The 24,545-nt window shown below is 38.3% G+C and overlaps 3 protein-coding genes across 5 annotated transcripts; 1 reads left to right on the top strand and 2 right to left on the bottom strand.

The window, feature by feature from the left end:
- Positions 1-211: 211 nt before the first annotated feature.
- On the bottom strand, positions 212-3,208 carry LOC143358146 (uncharacterized). The gene is given in 11 exon segments (XM_076795064.1): positions 212-365; positions 439-578; positions 773-875; positions 944-1,060; positions 1,063-1,262; positions 1,329-1,511; positions 1,686-1,780; positions 2,002-2,239; positions 2,341-2,694; positions 2,975-3,112; positions 3,181-3,208. Coding segments are annotated over 11 exon segments (1,701 nt in total). The 5' UTR covers positions 3,194-3,208; the 3' UTR covers positions 212-245.
- A 197-nt stretch (positions 3,209-3,405) lies between these two features.
- Positions 3,406-7,463, top strand: LOC143357857 (carbonic anhydrase 3). Its single transcript, XM_076794495.1, has 5 exons — positions 3,406-3,651; positions 3,746-4,015; positions 4,487-4,743; positions 5,055-5,279; positions 5,356-7,463. Exons 1-5 carry the CDS (start codon positions 3,594-3,596, stop codon positions 5,455-5,457), a joined length of 912 nt encoding a protein of 303 aa, XP_076650610.1. The 5' UTR covers positions 3,406-3,593; the 3' UTR covers positions 5,458-7,463.
- Positions 7,464-7,600: 137 nt separating this feature from the next.
- Positions 7,601-22,821, bottom strand: LOC143357856 (tetraspanin-3). 3 transcript variants are annotated; one of them, XM_076794492.1, is made up of 9 exons: positions 22,350-22,821; positions 19,930-20,012; positions 14,283-14,495; positions 11,692-11,877; positions 10,126-10,248; positions 9,742-9,795; positions 9,578-9,673; positions 8,773-8,856; positions 7,601-8,697 (listed from the first exon to the last, which is right to left on the bottom strand). In XM_076794492.1, exons 2-9 carry the CDS (start codon positions 19,975-19,977, stop codon positions 8,635-8,637), a joined length of 867 nt encoding a protein of 288 aa, XP_076650607.1. In that variant the 5' UTR covers positions 19,978-20,012; positions 22,350-22,821; the 3' UTR covers positions 7,601-8,634. The 3 variants fall into 3 exon arrangements, with proteins under 3 accessions (XP_076650607.1, XP_076650609.1, XP_076650608.1); XM_076794494.1 differs by having other exon boundaries at positions 9,578-9,670; XM_076794493.1 differs by having other exon boundaries at positions 22,358-22,821.
- Between the last annotated feature and the right edge of the window lie 1,724 nt (positions 22,822-24,545).

Here is a 24,545-nt window from a genome sequence, read left to right as displayed (position 1 = left end):
AAATTTTAGCGGGTTATGTTAGAATGTGACATTCGAGAAACAGAAAAATAGTTGAGCGTGATTCTGTACGTATATTTAAAAAAACTTTTGAAGTATTCGAGAACGAGTATTCGCTGTTACCTCTGTTCTTAATGTCAGAAATCTGTTGTTTTTCGTAAATATTTAATAGTAAAGTTCATATACATTTTTTCATTGACTGTCGAATATAAAGAATATAAAGAAACATTAGGATTGTTCTAATTTGATCAGACAACAGCGGTTTCGGTGGCATATAAAATTCTTCTTCTGCGAAGACGTTGCTGCGGTCTTCCATTTTGTAAGATATGATTTAATCTGTCGTCGTAGAGACTTCTAAACGCGTCTATCTGTAAAAATGATGATAGCCTCAAATCATGTTATAAAATCGTTAACCTGATTGAATATCCTATGAAAAAATACTTGGCGATGTGATATTTTCGTCACAGCCTTTGAAATCATCCAGATAGCACATTCGTTGTACGGGGGTGTCGTTAAAGAACCGCGATAAATATAATAACCATCTGCCCTGCACGCTTCCAACATCCAAAGTAGACAGGTTCCTAAAAGATAATTTAGAGAAAAAATTAGAATTAAATTAATTTTTTTTTTATTTATTTAGGTTCATTTTAAGTGTAGCACAGCCATCGAAAAAGTGATTAATAAGTTTGTAGTGGATGAAATGCTAATGTTATGTGGGCAATGATCGCTACAAATAAATTCTAGTATTGCAAGTAATTTTTTAAAATTGCATTACTTGCTGAAATATCAGTTTTGGTTCCCGCTCTTTTGATTTTACACAAATTATCCGTAATGGGGGAAATAGAAGGATTATCGGGAATTCCAGGGCAACCGACGACCTATCGAAACAGACACACACACACATTATCCAGAAATCGATCCTATTATCTATAACCTGATTTCCCACTTGTATGAGGTACGAGAGTATAGCGATTCCATCTGGCCGATCGAAGCACCTGTCCATGCTTCCATAACGAGTATTCCAGTGCATTATCTGTGCTTCCATGGAGTACCTGTACCGAATGATTCATGTGAAATGTTCAAAGCTGCGTTCAGCATTTCTGCGTAAAAATGATCTTCTAACCAAATACCATCTACAGAATGTTCTGCGCCGAATGAATTCTCCGGGCCCCAACGAAATTGTACATTCGCGAATTGGAATTCCTCGTCGGCCAGAGGACCGCCTCTCAAGATTGGCAATTTTTCATTTTGAAATTCGATGCTGACTGAAAATTAATTTTGCGTCTTAATTTTATACCGAATTGTGTGCTTGAAACGTTTCCGCGAAGAACCTGTTTTGCCCGTGTTCGTCATTGTAGCAGAACCTTCATCCGGCCAATAATTAGTTAAGTATAGAGGCGGGAATTTTTGAGACCACGTAGCTGTCTTGCACAAATCAACTGGCGACTGTTGCCATTTCGGTAAGCCCGAGGATGATGTAGAAATGACCCGAGATGACTTCACCGATTTTACAACTAATAGAAACGCATAAACGGATACAACAAAATTTAAGGTGCCGTTAACAACAAACTAGCCCGGATAATCTCTGCACTAACCTGCTCGTTTACTTTTTAGGCGAGACAACGCTTTTCCTGAGGATTTCTTCTTTACTCTCGCCGCCGACATCTTACTAATTAATTTTTAAAAACTCTCAGGCCATCGAATAGTTTTAGTTACATCGTCGAAATTGGTAGTAAAATGCCGGGCTTCGTTGTTGGTTACACATTCTTTGCCATGAAGTTTACTGCACATTATCAGTGATACGACCGGTGATAGACAGTGTGGGACAGATGAGGGGAAAAATTTACCCCCTCTCTGCCAGTCACGTGACCGGGCCGAGGCGCAAGGGTGGGGGTTAGCGCGGTAGAAGGGGAAGTGAGTTGAAAAGTTCTTATATGTGTATACAAAAGCTTTATACACGCTGTACAATATGAAAGGAGCAGTTCAAGAGCAAATAATATTTAATTTACATAATAAACTATTCGGCCATTTAATGGCTGCACATCTCGATAATTCTCTTTAACGCAGGCACCGCGTTTGTTGCATATCGTTCGGAACAACTTCGCCTGATTCTCTGAGATCCTAACTGCTTCCGGAAAAATGATCCACGTGACGTTTTCATAGTACGGGAAAGTTGTTGTCGATCCCAAATAATTATAGTAGCCGGGTGTTTTACAAGCTTGTCGCATCCAACTTAAAGAATCTGCAACGAAGAAAATAAAACTGTGTTCTGAAACTGATTAATAAATTATTTCGACGCTTGTCAAAGTAATTTGCTGTTCACAAGTAGTACAATATACGTACTCGGTGGTAATTTCGTGAATGCTTCCGCTTGTGTAATGTTGTACAGATTGTCAGTAATTTTCGAGAATAACGGATGCTCGTCCCAAACTGGTATTTGGCAAGCTTGCAAAAAGTACACGCAAATAGCGAGTCCGTCCTTCTTGTGCAGACAATTTTCAAGAGTCTCGTATCTTGTGTTAAAATGTACTGCTTGAGCCTCCATTGTAAACCATGTTCCGTTCAGAGTATGCTCGGCACCCTTGCAATTCGATGATCCCCATCGAAATACTAATTCCGCGAATTCGTACACGTCGTCCGCCAATGGACCGCCGCGAATTGTTACTGGACTTTGTTTACCCTCCAGAGTAATTTGCACTGACGACACATATTTGAAAATGATCAAAATAGGTTTTAAAATTTATGTAAATACATGATACACAAAAGTATCATTTGTCATTACCCATATAATTTATAAAATAAAAATGTTCAATTCATTTTATTCATTTATATTTCAGTCGAGAATTTAAATAGTTTGATTATATCAAGCATTTATCTGAATAGAGATATCATTTGAGTTATACGAAATACCACTAGAGTATTTCATTATTATTTGTATTCATATTATTGCAATACTAATAATGATATGTTGAATTACCTGTACTGCCAATGTTTGTCATTTTGATGTCACCGTCTTGGCTCCAATGGCCGCTCATGACGAGCGCCGGAAATTTTATTCCAACCGCTTTCTCTTCATCGATATCGATTGGAGACTGGCCCCATTTTCGTCCATCCCCTTGGAGAGTAGATTTAAATTAGTATCACGTAACCAATCTTAATCGCGTCATAACACAAATACTTCACCTGCGCATAGCATTCTTGCTTCTCTATTTTTACTCGGATCGTGGGCAATATCTCTTCATATAATTTCCATGCAGTATAATAATTACGAATCAGGATCAATTTGTATTTCTGAGTTAAATTCACACATTTAAATTTAGCGTGTTTGCACAAAATATTGAAAATAAGCCAGCATCGATCGACTTGTGCCTAAGTTCGAGCCATCAGATTGTATTCTTGCCTTGAAGTTGTAAATCAGTGTATTTGATACTACCGATTTTTACGACCTTATGCGTCTTGATTGATCATGAGATTATTTTCAAAGATTTTTAAAATTTACAAGTAGAGTTTTTTTTTGCGTACATTTTCACTAAAAGAACGCCCGCCAGTGTTCTTTCGCAATAAATCGTGTTCGAAGTGCTACGAAAAAACTCAAAATGTTACACATTTTACTGACCGAATTTATGATATTATTTAGCAGCGTCCTTCTTGTCTGTAAGTAATTAATTAAAGTGTCTTATTCGTACTTGTACGACTTCAACAAACAATGCATTTAGAAGATGTTTAATGTCTTTCTATGTTTTTCAAGTTTTGCTGCTCACTGACATCTTCGATTGGATGCAATTATTCCCATGGGTGGAGACTGAATGTCACGCCCCCAGCTTTTCGTTCGGTTATTCGGACTGCAATGGTCCCCACACGTGGAAATCAATGTACCAGGCCAGTAATGGTAGCAATCAGTCACCAATCAACATTACAACCCGGCTGGCAATCGTAGTGCAACCGTCGGAACCTCTTCGATGGACTGGATACAATAAGAGACCATTATCCATGACCATAATGAATAATGGATCTAACGGTGCAGTTCCATTCATTGTTCATTCGATATTCCAAACGCACCTCTCTCAATATACCCTGTATCACATATGAATGACATTTAAATAATTCTTATTCAAGGCATTTCAAAGCTTTGCAACATTTCTCCTCGGATGGAAGAATCTTTTTCTTAGTTTAATACTGATTCAATACGTTCTGTCGATAAGTTCATACTAATACAAAACCAGTCTGATTTATACGCAGAAATATAAAAAATCTACATCCGAAAATGCTTCATCGAATGAAGAAATATACGAAAACAGAAATGAATAGAAATAAAAATATTATACTTACATTTATTATATTTAAAGATATTATAATACTATATATTATTATTTTTGTACTCTTTTATCATATTACGTCTATCTGATTTTCTGTTTTAAAATGTGAAATATGAATATAAAATCCGTAGATACAACGAATGAAAATGTCACGTAATATTTGTTATATACAGTTGTAGTGAACACAGTATGGAACGCATCAAGCCACCCTCACATCGAAGGAGGACCATTAACTAATACTTACGATCTCTGCTCGATGGTTTTTCACTGGGGCCAGACTAACGAGGATGGCAGCGAGCACACAATTGATTACGTTCGGTATCCGATGGAGTTGCAAGTCTTTCACTTAAGTCGTGACTTTAAATCACCCGTAGACGCCATTAAAGCTGAAGAACACGACAGCATGTTGATCGTGTCGTTCTTCTTTCAAGTTGGTGTTCCACGGCATTTATCTTACCATCATCAATGGTCCACAAATATCCTCCGTGATTATAAATAATTACGGGTGATATATTCAGTTAAGCTCACATAAAAGTAGTGTTATTAGTTACTTTTCCATGCCTTTTAAAATGCACTCCTTTTAAATGGAGCACCATTTTGCTTTTTGAATAGCGTTCGTGCAAACCGATTTAATATAATTTAAAGTAATATCAACCGTTACGGATTTGTACGCATTTATAACGACGGTGGATATTTGCAAACGCATTATTTATTTACGTTTATTCATTGTTGTATCCGCAGATCACGAATGCCGATAATCCCTATTTGGACCACATTGTAACAAACTTATGGCGAATCGATCAGCCAGGAACTAAGGTTCACATCGCACCCTTTCCTCTCGAATGGTTTTTCTCACCCTTCGAGAGGAATTATTACAATTACAACGGTTCCCTCACTCAACCACCTTGCAGCGAAATAGTCACTTGGATCTTGCACCCTGAACCGATCGCTATATCCTCGTATCAGGTAAAAAAAATGATTTTTGCAGGAATCATTCAGGAAAATATCTTTGTGGTACTGTTAACATTAATTTTTAATGCAGGTTGCACAATTTCGAACACTTTACTCGCCGAACGGGCCCATTCTTTTCAACTGCAGACCTGTCCAACAGGTCAACGATCGTAACGTCTATTTTTACGAATAATTATGTAACATGTCCAGCAAAATGTTAGTGTAATCTCAATCGTGTCTAAACGTTCACTTTGTACTAATATTGTTATTGTGAGATTATATTTCTTTGTATGAAATGTCGCTTTTTGCAGTTCAACTTCCAAGACTTAACAATAGAAAGCAATGGCTATAGCCGTGCATAAGTGTTTTCAATAACACGGTCGACACAAAGAAATTACAGAAAATCTGTCGCTAAATGTGTCAGAGAGAACAATAAATTTTAATAAAATACGAAAACTTTATTGCGTCTTTATTCTATTAATTTCCAACAATTCGTATAACTTAAGTGTACAGATCATTTTTTTTGAGAGAATTTATTCACGGATGCTTTTGAAGCCACTAAGTGCTATTAAAAGTAGAGATTTATGTAAAACTTTACAGAGAAACCGAAACGACAATACGGTCAACGTACAAATCACTATTGAAGAATGTCAGGCGTATCTCTTCGGTTTTCGAGAAAACAACATTTCACGTACAGGCAAACGGTTGACTACGGTACGCAACGTTACTGGAGAGTGTGATGTAAGTGTCAAATAAATATCACGTATGGGGAGCAATAATTTTATTATTTGTCTACCTATATCTTACGAATGCGCCAAAAGTTCTGTTCAATAATACGCCATAAGAAAATAAAAGTATAACAGAGTTAGATTCGCTTATCGCAAGGTACATTTCATTTGGCACAAGTTATTGTAATAGATTTTCGTCGTCGAGATTACTCGCAAAAACACAAGAGACGTCTTGTTCGATTTTATAGAGAGACTAACTCAGGGGACGCTTTCGTCCGCTTCGTTTCAAGCGACTGGTACGCAACTATTAATTTCTACCGCACACATATACATCGATATCTCGTACATTCACTCGTCGACGGAATTAACTTCTCACGTAAAAAATCGCAACGTTGTTGAAAACATGTACAGTGGACGCAAGAACTGTTCGAGCACTAAATTTTCGATTCTGGAAAATATTGACAACATTTCACCTGTGGTAATTTCGTGAAAAATCAAAAATAAATTTTGGACTAGTTTTAATGCTCGATGCTTCTCCTCTCGGGGAACCATTGCTCATTTTCCTCTAAGATATTTTCGCATAATGTGGGAAACCGAAGACCCATTCTTCCTAAAAAATGTTACAAATGCAAAGCCCTGTGAAAATATTGGAAAATTTTTTTCCGTGGCTGAATCTACCACAGATTGCAAGGTCGAAGACTCCTCTTTGCAACGACCTCTTGAAAATCGTTATACGATGTTTTTTCACTGTTTTATAGAACAAAAATGAGCAACAAGTTCTCATAGTGTACACTATATTACTGTAAACTTAGCAGTACACCTCTCATTAAAAGCTTAATAAAACGGCTCTAAAAAATCACACATGAAGTTTTTTTACGTCGTTCCAAAGCGGAGGCTTCAGTCCTCAAATCTATCATTGATTCGATCGTCAACAAAATTTGTCAATGTTTTCAAAGACGCTTCGATCGGTGGTATTCTCGAGGGAAAATGTCCCTTCAGTTTTACACTCGTTACATCGTGCAAAACTTTTTTAAGTAGAAACGAATGGTACACAGTGAAAGTAGAAGTCTCAAGCTTTAAAATGAGACCAAGTTCATGGTTCTACTATTTTTTCTAACGAAACTATCACATAATTAAAATATCGACGATTTTTCGCAAATCGTAAAAGTGTTCAAATACTTTTTGTATCCACTGTACGTGTGCCAATGCGTAGAAATTTCTCCACTCCCTCGATGAAAAACAAAAACAACTTTCCCGGTTGCGTTTGCACAAGAGGGCGGTCCTTATTTTGCAACTTTCGATTTTTTCTGGTCTTACCCCCCTAAACTGTGAGACTTGGTGAGAAAATGATGTGTGTAAAATTTGGAAGATATCGAACAACAGGAAACGGTAGCGCATTTGCGTTAAATTTTGTAAATTTTCAAACTTTCATGTCATTTTCAAAGAACTGTTATTTTGGAAACATCGTTAAACATTTTTGAATGTTTTTTTAACACATAAATCTCATCATTATTCGTCTAAGGCATTGTCACTTCTTCAAAAAATGTTTAAAGATATTTCCGAAATGACGAAATACAGTTGTGTTGGAGAATTACATAAATTCATTAAAAAATTGTCAAGTTTATCGCAAATACGGCACGGGTTCCCGCGGTCCGATTGCTTTCAAATTTTGCACGCATCATTGTCTCACCAAGTCTCACGATTCAGGGGGGTGAGACGAAAAACCTTTTGACCCCTATAGCTAAGGTCCACCCTATCGCACAACTGTCTCGTTCTCTTCACGATTTCTCGTCGTCACCCCACGTATTTACAAACAGATTCCTATAGCGAATTACTTTAATATTTGGGCATCAGTGTGTTCTCATAATTTTCATTTTGAATAAAATAGCCGAACAATTTGACACGACAGCATTTCATTCCCCTTTCATTCGTTATTGGAAAATTATATTGACAAAACTGTGTAGGATACGTCGAAAATCATTTTAATGTTTAACCCACAAATTATACGGATCTTCGTAAGATTGTTAATCAGTCAAATAAAAATTGTTCGCACCATTTGCAAGACACAGTGGTCATTCAGAAGTTTCTTTCTACCTAATGGAAATATTATTTCAGATAAAAACATGTGTGATTACCGTCCGTGTACCGTGAGTGGAAATATTAAAGTGATTCACCGTAAGTATGAATTCATGATATATCTCAATATTTGCGACAATGGCACCGCAATGATGTTCGAGTGTTTTCATGAGAGATCAACATCACGACATTTGTACGCGGAATGAACGCGAGTAACATTTACGTAGACAGTAATAGATGCTCCGTTCTTATTCGAATTGGTACCATATTTCGCGATGAAACACATTGAAGGGACGGGAATGGCTTTATAAGGTTTCGAGCAAGCGCAGCTTTCTATCGTACAGTAAACTTCGCAACCATCTTGTGTTTCTGTAAATTAGAATATGTAACGGAGCCAGGCGTCGTCGTTCGCTTACGAAAAAACGTGTAATAACCGGTCATTATCGTCAGTGTCGTTGTTCCCACGATCGAATAGTTCGGATTATAAAAATCGTCACTGGTGAACGGGCTGTGGTAACGTTTAGTCGACCCGTTCCGAGTTCTTCGTAAGTGTGAACAGGCCGACCTCAGTCCACCTGCATGTCTCTTATCGTTCGACAAAGGAACGCCGATGTTATTATGCCGAACGTCTGGAAAAAGAAAAGTACGCACACGATCAATTTCGTCGAGTCGATTCGAGTGGAGCGTGCTCGAAAGGAACGTACTTGTATACCAGCCATCGCCATGCCCAAAAATACTAAAGTGAAGCTCTCGTACTGCAGCCAACCGGTGACTTTATCGAGACAACCCTACAAGCATTTGGGAACATAAACATGAGTAGGTGCAACACATTTAGTCGAAAAATGACGCACGATCGTGTGTGATTCCGGCGATACATTTGTTAAACCGACGTTTACAGTAACGTCTCGACGTGTGTGAAAACTTACCGACCAAAGTGTCGCTTGTTACTATATGTATTTATGATTACTGAAATTGTACCAATAATTTTGTGAATCATTATGACTGCATTTGAAAATATTTTAAACGGAGCTATTTGGACATCCGAGCACTCAAAAACATGAATTACAACTCGAGTTTGTAAGTAATCGATTCTGCACTTTCTGTGTTGATTATTTAAACATCAAACTCGAATAAAGGTTAAATACGGTGACGAACATAAATTTTGGCGTGAACTGATTCGAAAAGAATCCAAAAGAGCCATGTGCAACAATATAGATGTATTTTGAAGCACGTATGACAGAAAGGAAAAAACAACTGAAGGAGCTTAGTAGTATTGTTGCTAATTATCTGCGGCTATGTGCATTAATGAAAATATATATTCAAGATTAAGTCTTGACATGTATTTTGTGCATTAAAAAATCATGTGTAATGCACGCGCGCGTGTAGTCTATTAAAATGTGCAGAAACGCGTGAAATCAGTTGACACCGCTAACATATTTAATAAATTCTTATGTACGTAAAATCATTCTATTGATTTTGTTCACCGAACAGGATTTCACGAGTTCTTACCACTGTGTGACGATATCCTTCGTGGCCTTCTTCGTCTTCCAGTTGACACGCTGCCTCGTCTTTTAGTTTCGGATTTAGCCATGGTTCCTCGGTCTTCTTACAAACAAAACAGGCTTTTAACGGACGCGACGTTTTCAAACGTGGACGACAATCGAATCACTTACATTTTTATGAAACACTCTCGAAACGACGCTCATTGGACTTCCAGTATTCTTTATCTGTTGGAAAATGTTTTTATTATTAACATCCAAAGTCCTACATCTTGACTGGACTGTGGATTTTATGTATTTACGGGCAAAACGGTAGGAGAAACACTTTTCTAAGATATGAAAATAATAAAATTTGAAGGGGGTTTCTTTTTTTGGCAATGTTTTGAGCAATCGTTATCGTTGCACGAAGGATAGAAAATTTGTATCGGTTTCACAGTAACTGTAAACGTAAACAGAAACATTTATTTTATTTAATGTTTGGATACATATTCAGGAAATTTCACGGGAAATAAAGAGGAATCTATTATAAAAGTTTTGAAATATCGTCGGAGAACGTACCTCGGTATTTTTTAAAACGCAGCACGTGAGAGGGACCTGCCTCCTGTTCCCCGAAAATTGCGCATTTCGCCACCAAGCCGTACCATTGTAGTCTCCATACCCGTGTATTCCACAGCAATTAAACTGCAATGGAATCAGCTATATGCACTTCGGGCCATCGTGATACGCATGGACGGACAGTTCTCAAAGTGCGCTATTAAGCGTTATTCGTGGGCGAAATAAAATTTTCAAGAATTGCCGATCGATCTTTCGCGGCTGACCGCTTTATGAACAATTTATCAGAGACCTGTTTCCAGAACTAATAACGAATTTCATGTTTATGTATGATAGAAGGTAACGAGGTGCAGTGCGGTAGTAAACTTACATTGTCAGTAGGCAGAGGTCCTTGGCCCCGAGAATACCTTAACACAATACGGTCACGAAGTAATCGCGCGGAAGCTTATGCGGGTTGTCGGTCAAACGCAGCGTATCTCAAACTTTTCAAATCAATCATTTTAGTACGACTTGGAATTTTCATATCCTAACATAATCGTAATAACAGTATACTAAATCTTCTCGACAGGAAATGTCTACGTTAACATGAAGCGTTGCCAACCTAATGGTAGCCACCGAAATATCTTCTTCGGTTCTGATGATATTCAACATTCTTTTATACGCAATTTGAATAATGTGAACGAATTATTATGCTGCGAAGGGTACTTTTATACCAATTAAAATTGAGTGCAATTGTAAGCAGGTTTCGCAATTTGGCAATTTCTTAAATCAGCAATTCGTTAAAGCTTTTTAGCAATTAACACGCTTAAACTCGCCTAACTTATGAACGAGTAAATTCCTCGCATTGAAACTTGGATTTTTTGGCATTTTCTTGTCAAGATCTACAGGATTATGTAAAAAGAATTTGAAAGTTTTTGGTTCCAGAAGATGAAGTTCAACCTTTTCGAATTATGGTATAATAATTTTTCGTGATTTAATGAATTCTTTCTTGGAAAATGTTAGCACTCTTCGAAATAATTAAAGTCACAAACACAAGGAATCAAACATAATTGTAATACGTAATACTAGCTTATCAGAACTTTATCTAACCTACTATATACCGACTATATAACTATATACCTACTATATAACCGAGTTAATTATATCTGTTTGATATCTTGCAATCGACGAAAACTAGTTTTAAGCAGTCTAAACTCTGCGAGGTCTAATAAAAGAGGAAACGGAACTGATACTAACAAGTGAAGGAAAGTTTTTCTTCTGTGAGAATCAATCTCAGAAGCCTTGTACGAGCTGAGTTCCCTGACTGACCTATGCTACGTATGGCAATTCCGAGGTCTATAGCAACAAGAGCCCCTAGCATCCTGCAAAACTACGTTAAGATTGGAGGGAAAGTTTATCGATTGAACCGAACAGCTATGTTTATGTGATCGCGGACAGCACTACCTCACAGCATCGTTACCTTTCAGTATACGAACTATGAAACTGTACGAAGCACATGCAGAACATAGTTCAAGTATGATAAACATGCTCTAAGAATAGATAATCGATCCCTATTATTAGGCCATATGATACCTTATATTGCGCAAAGTCGAGACTGTTGCTGAAAGCTATATCGCTGGTCGGTTCGTGGCCATAGTCGTTGGCCAATTTGCTAATTAGTCTTCCTTCTAACCCGGAAAGGATTCGGAAGGTCATCACTCCGCCTACCGCGGCGAAGACCAGCTCTGTGACAATTAGCGCTACGAGCATGCTCATGTACTGAACAAAAGAGAACACATTAATCATCTTGTGATGTACGCACGGTTCGGAAAAACAAATATAACCAAGTCGTAAAATGACGCTCTTGAAAGCTTAATAATGAAATTCAACAAGCCAGTTTTGGGTCGGGCTCGGACCTATTGTTTCAGAAGTTGTTGATAGAATACACGTGGAAAGTCATGTTGGATCTCCTAAGTGTCCAAGTTAGCGACACTGTCGTTACAAACCGTCAAGCTTGCTTTACAGAATAGTCATCTATTTTCTATAGGATCGTGATCGACGGCATTACTTAGGCACTCTGATAGTGTGTTCTACCAGCTAGTTAACTTGCGAGGGAACATAGTCAAGTTACACAACCCGATTTTCATGAAAGCTATGCACATACGCGAGAGGTACACTCTCGCCCAGAAGTATCCGAGCAAATGCATATAAATTGTAGTTTTGTGCCGCAGTAACGTGACCATTTCGCGATAAAGCTAATACGTATTTTGGATGTGCAAGATACAGCAAGAGCTCGAGGAACGAAGCCCGTAAGTGACCATGAAAATTAAATAACGATTTGCGAATACTAATTTCAACGGGCCTGCAGCTAAGTGTCCGTTCGCTGGACAGGTCACCCTGTATCGAGGTATTACCGAGCCTCTAAAAACGAGGCTTTTTCGAAGCCGAAAGACAAATTTGCTGGTAGATGCAGGTCGGTTTTATTGACGTGCCCGAGGCAGCGCGCACAGGAGCGAACATTTTATAATGAAAATATAGCTCGATCTCGATATTTCGCTCTGCATCGGCGTGATTAGAGCATACCGCCCGTTAATGAAATTTCCTCCGCCGAACGCCTGTCCAGGCCATACACACGGAACCGGGGGTTCGTGTTTGTAGACAGAACGTATTGCAGACGACGATCCGTTTTATGAACGCTAGCTTTTATAGCAAAACTAATGCAAGGCCAATTTCAACCGGGGCACTTGCTGCGGCCCCGAGCGATCTTCGGGACCTTTATGCCCGAGCAAATTTTACGACTTGGTTTTATCTTTTCCGGTGACTATGACAATCTTGTTAAGGGGGCGGTCTCGTTATAAACCTTTTTGATTCAGTTCTATCCCGGCCGAAATAAGAATTACGTATCTCAGGGGGACTGAAACGAAACAATCACGACGATTCTTAAGGGGGCCGGCAGGCATTTGGTCTTCACAGTCATGATATGTTACGCTGTGACTTTTTTCCAGACATTTTACGTCTTAAATAAGTAAGTAATCAATTAAAAATGCATACCACCGTGTTTCTACATGTCCTTGCTACGTCTGTCCAGAACCTTTTTTTCGATACGAACACTAAATCTCTCGAAATTAAGAGAATCTCTCTGCAATATACGTATATGGACTTGCAAGGGTCAAAATCTTGACAAATTGACGCTTCAATATTGCAATGAGCAGTTTAAAAGTGGTCACTTTTGTTTCCTAAAAGTCCAATCTACGTCTGTACAGAGCCCAAATTGCGAATTTCTACCTCATCGTGGAGTAATTTGTAATATTCGGCAGAAAACTCGCTTTCTGAAGCAAGTATGACGTCACAAGATGGCTGCCGCAGAGAGATTCTCTTAATTTCAAGAGATTTAGTGTTCGTATCGAAAAAAAGGCTCTGGACAGACGTAGCAAAGACATGCACAAACTCGGTGGTATGCATTTTTAATTGATTACTTACTTACTTAAGACGTAAAATGTCTAGAAAAAAAGGCACAGCGTAACATAGCGTGACAGTCAAGGCCAAATGCCAGCCGGCCCCCTTAAGAATTAGGTTTGTCGTTATAGCCCCCACCGAAATAAATAATTTATCACGAAAATTGGCAAACTGGCAAAGCTTAACAAAAAAAAATTAGGAGCAATCGGCCATGTAGTTTTTGAGAAAAGCGCGTTTAAAATTATGCACTTATGACACTGTCAGTCGGAAGTACAGTGAACTCTCGATATATGTCAACAACACGGGTCTTGCGTTCTCTTGTATTATGTTTACACTCCTCGGCATCAGAGACCTCTCGAGCTCCGTGACCCCTCACGGGGTATTCCCCGCGGTAGTGGGGATAATTCCGCGACGTTTATCATCCAGGCCTCGGCGACATATATAGAGAAATCACTGTTTGGAATCGTCGTAGCTCGGTTATTTCAGTGAATTGAAGCATACAATTTTGGCAAAGGTTTTGTAGTTAGAAAAAATCGATCTTTTACCCGAGACTGTCCCCTTAAACGTATTAAGCTGTGCCCACACTGAAGCAACATCGAGCGACTTTTTGTCGCTCCTTCGTCTGCTTTTGTTCGGTGAAAGCGGCGGCTTTTTCAAGATACGTATGCGACGTCAACTGAAAGTTGCTCGTTGTTGCTTCAGGATGGACCAGAGGTATAGAGACTCACGGTAGCGAGGATGCATTGATTCTCGCGCAACGCGGCCCAGCATCCGAAGATCCCGACCGTGAGCACCGTGAAACCGAGGCACAGCAGGGTGTCAGCTATTAAGTTAATTGTATCGTGTGGCCTGTCGTTAGGTACGAAAAGGTTTAAGAGATGACTTTTGCTCGGCTCCAGCAGCAACAACGCTCCTATTACCAGTACCGTACATCCGGCCAACTATCCAACAGGATTTCATTAATGTGACTTTAATTGTAGCCCATTTTTCGAAAGAAGAGGCTTCGCTTGCACCGCCCGTCACAATAGCCGTCCACCCCATCGTAATTACTTCAAGATGACGTTCGAGTGCTCGAAACAGGGTGGACTATTATTGTGATTATCGTCGACATACTTCAGGTTTCTTCTTTTGAAAAAGAGAAGACCATAGGAATTGTCTGCAGCGTAGGACAAAATGATATTTCGAATTGAACTGTGATTTTTCCAAACATTATTGATCTCGCAGTGGCTTCGAAAAGTAAGTACGCTAGATTTCTGATTTTTTAAATATTGTTAGCAATTAGCAATTCTTGCATGGGTAAATTCAGAATCGTCCAATGAATATTAATTCCTTAATCAGGTCACAAAAAATTACCAAGCATTTGGCGACTTTGGTGTAGCTATATTTAACAATTTATTTTTTTTTTGTTTTTTAACGATTATAAAATATTTTTCGATAAAGCACTGCTCCGTAAAATTATTAATAGCAAGTGCAGTATCATTTTGTCCTTCGACGCATAAGACGTTAATTTTACTATTACAATTAGAAAATTATAGCATATATTAGACTTAACTTAATTAATTTATTAGACTTAATGCAAGCAGAAATCAACCACTTAAAAGTAAAAAAGCGTTGATTAGTCTGAAGATAAGCGGATAAATAAGAATAAAGTTGTTCAATCGCAAAGTACTAGTGAATTAATTTAATTTTCATTAAATCTTTGTTCGTGACTGATAAAAATTACATTATTAAAATATACTTAGATTAAGGTATAGAATCATGATAGATGGGTATTGTAAATACTGTAATGATGTAAAATAGATGTACAGGGTGTCCGTTACTGTTACTTGTATGTCAAAAGTAATTTGTTTCTTGTGTGAGTAGTTGGTAATCAATCAAGATAATTATAAAGGAATGTTAAGCAAAATTTCTACTCTATTTTCATTTTTTTTTATTACCCAAAATTACAAAATGTAAAAATTTTACAATATTTCGTTCAACCTGAGTTTTTTTTTTAAAGTGCACATTTTCATTAACTTCGACAGTGTCAATATTCCCTGCCGAAAATACCAATGTGATATTATTGCTCTACATTACATGATATTTACTCGTTCCCGTTTAAGTTGGAATCCGAGACCGGAAGCACGACTCACGTCACGGTGCGCGTAAATATCGGTTAAGTTCCGTTCGAATGAAACCGAAATTTCTTAAATAAACATATACGACTGCACCCCGAGCTGTCGTCGAAAGTAGAAGATACTTTTTCCTCGGGGTATCATCGGTAACTTGTAAGGCACCCTCGTGGGCCATATTACTGTTGCCTCCAATAAACTTAGGGTACACTCTTCTGAAATGATATCCGTCCCACATACAGTGCACGGCAGAGTGAACAGAAATACTTTTTCCGGAAAACGAGGATTTATGTAATATTGACATAGGATTTGAAGAAACCATATTCCGCATTCGTATTCTTTTCTGCATTCGTTGCGCCGTGTTTCTCCAGTTAGCTTTGTAGGAGGAAGTAAGTCTCCGGCCATTGAAAATCTTCAGTTACAGTCAGATAATGAAGTCCTAGCTGAATTGAAACCTACGTCATAATTTCGGACGAAATAGTTTTTCTCACAGATCTGCTTTAACGTTGTGGGTACAATCAAACTTCTGCTATCCGAGCATTTCGATATTTGAATATTCTATTAGTTTCGTTCCAGGACTTTAGTTCCACGGTTTTGTTCCAGTGAGAACTATAATGATCGATAATGTATTATCCTATTATTGTTCAGTAACCTCTGTGTTAACATGCTTTTTGTTCCGAAAGTTTTCCTCCCGTAATAGTGACAATAAAGTTTTTGAACTCGGAAGAGCAGCACGGTTTCAACTGCCGCTACAAACCGAACAAAATGGTTTCTCTCGATCTCGATGATTCTCTGGTATGCCATTCGCGTTTCGTTCCTTGTTCTCTTTACAAACATCTTCTTATATTCTTCATATTTTTATAAATTCTCTTTGCGAGTATTTTTTGACACTGGTTTTCTCGCCAAACTCGTTTGAACGAAAGGAACGTCGAATTTTTCAAATTAATGAGCAAAATAATTAACGGGGCGTTGATTGGCGCAGCATGAATATGTTGGCCAAATTTTTCCCAGAATATACGTCGGTGTATACGACGATCACAGTAATTGTTGACACGGAAGCACGTAGTGCTAACCGCAGAATGTAAATATGAGATAATTAACCATTTGCGCTAGCAATTAATTGATGGTCGTGCGCGGCATACATGGAGCAACTCGCAGAAAAGTTTATCGTGCTGTGCACGTTCTCTCGGCGTTTGATACACTCAACAATCGAGGCAGAGTTTACAATTAATTCGGGAAGAAATGGTGCGTAGACGGGTTACTAATTGTGAATATTGAAATGGAAAGAGAAATATTAAAAGTTACTCGTGCTATATTTAATATACCTGCTAAATTTAGAATACATAATCGGACCATTTTGTCTCTTTAATATTGCTTCATTGTAATCGATCCTGTACAGGTCAATAATTCAAAATAATTCGTCTTTGTCTATAGTACCATTTCATCTTTGTCCCTAGTACCATTTAATCATTTTTATATCTTCAATATGTGGCGAATTAATTTTACTTCAACTATGATACACTGCATTTTAACACTTTTATGATGGAACATTGTTTGCATAGATACGTGAGATCAGATTATACTAAGAACTTTTTCGAAACCAATGAATATAAAATAGAAAAATCGAGCAAACGATGTCCAAAATATTGCTTATGCATTATGTGCTACACAACGATTGTAATTATGCTAGCGTGGCAAACTGGATTTCGCCTGGTAATAAATTCATTTATGGTAACAGTGTCGTAAATTCTTACTTTGAATGTTAACTCTTTCCTTCCTGAACATGACTTACAGCCACTAAACGCCGGAAAGTCTTAAAAAAATTTCAAGGAAATCGTCACTCGTCCATTCGGAATCATTTCAATACTCTTTTCAGTATCGACGAAACTCCCGTAACTTTTGCCAGCGCATTACCTCGGGGATGGAAATTTGAAAATATAGAAAGTTGCAAAAGTCTTGATTGCCTTGAGGACGTTCAAACTTTTGATTATGCCCAGTTTGCTTCCCCCTTGAAGGAGGTTCTCAACTTTTTAAAGTTCAGGGCTTCGATGGAAGGTGGCATGATTCACCGTCTATCGCTAATTCACGGTTCACAGTTTGCAACCAGGGTGTACAGCGGTTGGCCGTTTCACTTGGGAATTGTTTTCGTATGGTATTATGGTCAGTGTATCGCGTGTCACGTAGCCAAAAGCATAGTGATGATACAGAAATGGTGGCGAATTTCGGTCTTCATTTCGGGATCAATTGCCAGATTGTATTCGTACGGTGCGCGTGGACGCGCGTGTGTTGCGTTTACCACAGGTAGGCGTGTTATGTGTGCTGTATACTCGTTCTATGTTTAACCCTCGGACTCCTGCGAGTTCTAGGCCTATGCCGGAGTCGTTTCTGACCCACGCCGACATTTCGCTACAGTTTTCTTTCGATATAAGACGATGGCTCGGGACCGGCTTTCGTCGTATTGCGGATGAAGAAGAAGAAGAGGGGATAGCGATATTCTTATTTCGAAATAAAAATCGTCGTCTTATATCGGAATAAAATTGTACAGTATTTACTCTATATATGCCCCAAATGCCTAGCCGATAAAAGTCCCAGAACTATCCCCACTGCCGCGGGGTATAGTGAGGGGCCATGAACCGAGGCCTGTATAGCTTCGCTGTAAAGAATATAATAAATAAATAAAGATATATGTCCCTGGCTAGACCTGTGTTTTGGACATATATCGAGTAAACACTGTACACATGTCAATACCGTCAGATCGCGCTCGAGCTTAAATATACTTATACTAATTCTTATTCTACGTTTAATAAGCATTTATTTGAATTATATATTTAAAAAAACAAATAAATAACGTCTAAGTTCTATTTAATTAGTTTTGTTAGTATTCTAGCAGACGCAAGTAGGTGCTATACTATTTATTTTTAAACTAATATGAATACTAACACGTAAACCGCTACTTTTCCTCAATTTTAAGTAAAAGCGTTAATTTAACGACGATTTGCAACATTTTGCGTCATTGTTATACACAAGAAAATACAAATTTGACATGAATTGTTGTTTCATTGAAAAAGTAGAGTGTTACGGTCTAAAAATATTAAATTATCATGGCACATGCTTATGTTTATGTACGGCCAGATGAATTTATATTAGAAAATGTTGCTACGATGAATTTTGTTCGGTTGCATGCTTTTCTGGTAATGTACTGTATTTTCTGAAAATACTATATATATAGCTAGAAACTATAGGTAGAAAAGAGCAATACAGTATAACTTATAATAACAGCAATATAATATAACTTATAATAAGAAACGAGAACACCATAACAAAAGGAAATTAATCTTAAATTTCGCCAATTAAGGAGATCTTCACACATATTGTACAATGACTGACGTCTTTACTCAACATTTACCAACATTTACCCAACATTTAGGACAATTGAAATTGTTTCTAGATTTGTATTTTTATTACTATGACGTTCTATTCAATTTTTCGGAATATACGATATCATTTATGATCTCAAATTACTCGCGAAATTCGAATTTTAAATCGACCTAGTTAAGTCAATAGGAATAAAGAAAAAATGGATTTATGAGTTAGCGTAATTAATAATGTCGCCTGACAATAGCATGAATTTCGACGCTACAAAAGAACAGCTACAGAATTAATTCAGAGCATGACGTAGCGGTCTTAAATTTCGATGGCAACGCGCGCTTTTAAAGTTTCAAAGCTACACGTTTATATTTTTTACGAGCGCATCGCTGTTTCAGTATTCCCTGCGAGATCGATTTCAACCAAATATTAATCTCTGACAAAATATTTAAATGTAGGTCGAATTTTATCTCTTACTTCGACCCACACATCCATTTCTAATTTTTCAAAATTTCTGAACAAATTGTACTCTTCAGATATCAGTCATTTTAGAATAGGTGTAGAGCAGGTGCGACAAAGTGGTGGCTAGAAAAACGAATTACATAAAAAGAACGTAACCTTTTTAATATTGTTTTATTACCTTCTATAGGTTCTACTAATCAGTCAAGTTTGCGTCTAGAAAACCGAAACTTCCTCTACTGCGAAATACAGTTACCACGGTCGGGTTATAAACAATAAACAAAATGTTATTGTTACGTTTTGCGATCGTTACGATAAGTATCAAAAAGGTTTCTGGTATTTCCGTTTTATAGCAGACACTTAAACTCAAATTCAGAACAAAGCTACGCTAGAAACGATATTAATTGGATTTCTTCAATTGAATAATTTAATACTTTACCCATATTAACAAGTTGAATGTGAACAGAACGACTTTCAAATATTTCATGCCGACTTTTTACAAGACATCAAGTAGCCATCAATCTGCAAACATAACGTTACTTATGTGAGTTATTTCGACCTTCCGGGGGAATCTAATTCATTTGTCGTGTTATACACTGGCGTGCAGAAACGATTTCATTCGGAACGCGGAATTTAATTTGTTTCGTTGCCCTGAATAATGAAATGCTGCGAGCGAACGCAGAGCGACAGGTTCAGTTTTCGCGGCGAATGCAACAATGGGTACTTATAATGTTACTGCACAAATACGGTGCAACTCGTTAACGCGTGGCATCGTTTTTAATTCGATTTCTTTCGTTGTTCGTTAACGATAGATTTCGCATTCATGTATTAAAACGCGGCTAAATAAATATTTCTTGAGTCGATGGAACAAACAGAAAATAATTGCTCAATCTGCATTAAACGTTCAAAAATTGTTTCTCCCCGTCGCTATAATAAAACAAAACTTCCGTACATAATAAAGTTAATATGTACAATTTCCATTCACTGTAGAAATTTTATTTTTGCCTTTTCGAATACGTGTATCGCAACAAAAATTGTAATTAATATTTCCTATTGAGCTTCACATCAAAATCATTGCTGGTGTTGTACAAATTGTCTATACAAAACATTTGCTCACTGAAAACATAGTAAATATGTAATTATCAACGTTCTACTCGCTAAACAACTTTTCGGGGAACTACTGTATATTATGCTAAGTACACGGAATATTGGCTTGAAAATATCTTGAGGAAACTAGACACTAAAAACAGAAATTTCAACTTTCTAGCTAAATTACTCGCTAATGAACTCACATCGAACGACAGGCAGACATCTAAAAAATTGTCGAAAATGTATCCAATATGTTAATATCAATATGAAATATATAAATATCTAAAAAGTTAACAAAAAACACTTTCGAATATATGCTATACTTGATTATATTTATTCTGAGATTAATTAATTTCTCATCTTACTGTGCTAATAGAAATGTATAAACAATTATTCTGCCACTCAAAAAGTGCAGATTATTTACACGGCATCTAATTTATGAAGAGCAGTAAAATTTAAATCAACGCAATTTAATGTTCCATTACGTCTCTGAGGGTAAACAACTTCCAATTTCAATTTCGTTCCATCTCGTTTCAATTTCGTTCCGTCGTTTCATGATTTCTCATTAAAAAAATAAAACCTGGAAGTTCTTACAATTCTGGAAATAAATATCATGGATATCAATCAATGCAGCAATGGATTGAAACAACTCCATTATCGATACGCTGCTTATCCGTACGACCTTAATCCAGCTCACGTTTAATTCGACAACGTGTGTTTAGGTGGATTTCATTGTATAAAATCTATTGATCCGAGGACGCTTGAGATTGCATGAAAAGTAGGACGGAAGCGTTTCGTGTCGAAATTAGGTATCTTAAGGGCAGTGTGTCAACAGGTGACTACAAAATACTCAGAGCACAGAAAAAGACGATTCTACCAAACACAGTAATGAAATTGTTGCCGAATATAAATATATACATATCACCAAGATGTATTCAGAATTTACATGTCCGTGTGAAAATGGTAAAAACCCCATTTCACTCGGATATCCATCTAAAAAATGTCTCCTCTGTAATTTCGAAATTGATAAAATCTCTCAAGCTCAACGAGCCGACTTTCGCTCGTGACTCGTCTACATCGATCGTTCCTAGACAACGCGAAAATTTCCGACATTTCGCACGATGCCTTTCGCGCCGAGCCATTAATGAAAAGAATGAATTAACCCCGAGGAGAGTTTCAATTCCGCGGGGAGCAAAGGACGGAATTGGTGTGTTCGAGGTTGATCGCTGTTAAGAGCAAACTGGATGAAGAAAGAGGCTTTTGAATCCGCCGTTTGGCTCAGGGGATGCAATTATGACTCGACGGCGAACAATGCACGGTCACAAAAGAGGCTCAGGTATTCCTCGACAGATGATACGACCCACCAACACTATTGCGAGCTTTCCAGTGCACGGACTGGTTAGGCGAGTTCGTTCGACGTATCAACAGCATCGAAACACGGTCATTGCTAATTCAGATCGAAGTCCGCAACAGGACCTCCCGGGCAACGCGCACGAAATCGCGTCCGACGAAAGAAGTCCACAAAAACACGTCGGCTTAATTAAATCTAGCAACCGTGTGCAAACTGTCTCGGTTCATAAACGCTCGTAACAGCCTAGCCTAGCAGAACGAACTCCGTCGAACCGAAATTTACGCGAAAATCCATACCGGAGCGACGCGTAACATTCGTACCGTAAACTGTACAGGCAGAAATTTATCAAATCGAGGCCACGCAGTGACTCCAAAGTATTCGGAAATATTTCTTGGACCATTTACGTCTACGCTACTTGCCATATTACCAGTAACGATCACGTCAACAGACCGAGCCAGCGTCCTCGTCGCAGATCAGCTCGACGTTCGGGATCAAGAAAGAAAACGAGAGATCGAGGAGCGTTGCGGAGACGAGAGTTCGCAATCTCCGGTATCCGTAACACCAGCAGTCGTTGGTCGATAGTACGGAGATGGATTCACAGGTGGTCCTCGGTTCTTATCCAAGCTCTCCGCGGGTCCGCCAGTTTTAGCTAAATTCGGGTGCACAAAAATCGCAGGATCGAAACCGACTCCGTGCAGTTGGCGTTGCAGACCCACACGAATCGTGGTTACAGAGGTGTATCGGCGTACCGATCGCACGTGCTTTTACGACGAACGAGCCCGTGGGTTTCCGCGACACTTCACCGATTGATCTCGCATTGAACGCCAGGAAGAGGATCCTAGCCGCGTGCGATCACAACGACACTGCCGAGGGTGAATGCTGCCTAGCTCCGATGGCATTTGCCTCGGGAGCGGCACGATTCTCTCTCTCCCTCTCTTCCCCTCTCCCGCCCCCTCTCCCTCTCTCTCTCTCTCTCTCTCCGTCCCCCTTTCAGCTCATCTACCGCCCTTAGGAAGCTGGGGGCTGGTTCAGATGCGGCTGCGTCATACCATGACGGCGCCGACGCTCTCTCGTCCTCGCATTCGATCCCCGCTCATTACCGAGACGTCTCCACTCGATCGGCTTTTGTCCTGTCGATGACGAACCTCCACTGTCGAACCAGTGACCGATTGACCAGTCTTTGCATCGGTTGATGGGGCCAAGTGCTAATTAGATCGATGGCGAGAGACTCGGGCAAATGGCGCCCTCGTCGTAAGTTCACACTGCGACCCTTTGCTTCCCGCGACGTAAAACACGCCGATAGGCATACAACTTCGGTTCCCTTTGAGTTGGCAGCGTTAGTGGCAGCGCTTCTTTTCATATTGACAGTTGCGTCAGGTGTTGTGCTGGTCAGGGCACGGCGAATGGCACACTGTGGGCCGTTTCTATGAAACAGGTGGAATTAAAAAATTTCAGATGGATCGAAAAGCTCACGGACTTATTTCTTTATCCATTTATAGCATCTGGAAATTTTGAAAAAATGTTAGAATATCAAATTCAATAGAGTTTTAGTGCGATTTCAATTTATGTCGGATCTACACAGGCCACTACCACTGGAAATAAGATCTTGGGTATTTGAAACTACTTTCTTAAAATTTGTCTACAAAAATTGAAAATTGCATAAACCTCCGCAGCCTACTGATCGCATTTGGTGAATAAATAATAGCTCAAGTGTTAAGTTTCACGTTAATGCCGCGTTTTGTTTCCAAGCGAATAATAACAATAACGTATATGGATCGCTAACAAAAGAAATTTGAGATAACTCGAACAAAACTTGGCTGATTCGTATAATTATGAAAATTTATGCCATAGATTGGCATAAAATTGTTTGCCTTAGGAGGAAACTTGTTGCCGAGCAAGACTGTCGGAACGTTTGCGGAAGATTGCTCCGTCTGCATTTTGTTTACAAATCAATTATTTCAGTCAGATATCTTTTATGAATAAAATACGAAGCTTAAATGGCGCTTGCTCGCTTCAAATGGCGTCACAGATTTTCAAACAAGTATGTTTGAAGAATGCACGTGCGTTCTATGTAGGCGCATATTAAAACAGGGAAAATTGCAGGTTTACCGTGTGTGGGGCATAAACTTGACACGTTTTCTATGCGATTTTTATTATTTCATTTCGGACGTCTTAGAACTTTTCAATTGATTCGAACATCGTTTTCTTTTGTCCTCTTTGAACGGTAAACTCTCGATTTATTCAACGTATTTTGCAATATGAGTGACAAGCGCGTAAACGGTTATTTGTTCATTGCAAAATAACACTGTCACTCACGTGTGAGTGACTCGACAGAGAATGTGCTTGCTTTGTTTAAAAGCAAAGTTTATATTATGGATTTTCATCTGTTGATGTCATATTATAATGAAGTAATATTCTTTACTTATATTTTTTTTTTCAAATACAGTTAAATTATATATTTGTAAAGCGTAGTGATTAATAGGAAGGATGTATGGGTTATGATATGAATTTTGAAAACCGAGTTCCGGTTTATGGCCGAAAATAGGCTGAAAATATCATTTAATAATTATTAATATGTCAGATTTTTAAAAAACAGTCGACTAAATTTTATGGAA

This window comes from Halictus rubicundus, chromosome 10, assembly GCF_050948215.1.
Source record: "Halictus rubicundus isolate RS-2024b chromosome 10, iyHalRubi1_principal, whole genome shotgun sequence".
NCBI classification, from domain to species: domain Eukaryota; kingdom Metazoa; phylum Arthropoda; class Insecta; order Hymenoptera; family Halictidae; genus Halictus; species Halictus rubicundus.
Note: the sequence above shows the minus strand (reverse complement) of the source record. Positions and strands in the feature narration are given on the sequence as shown.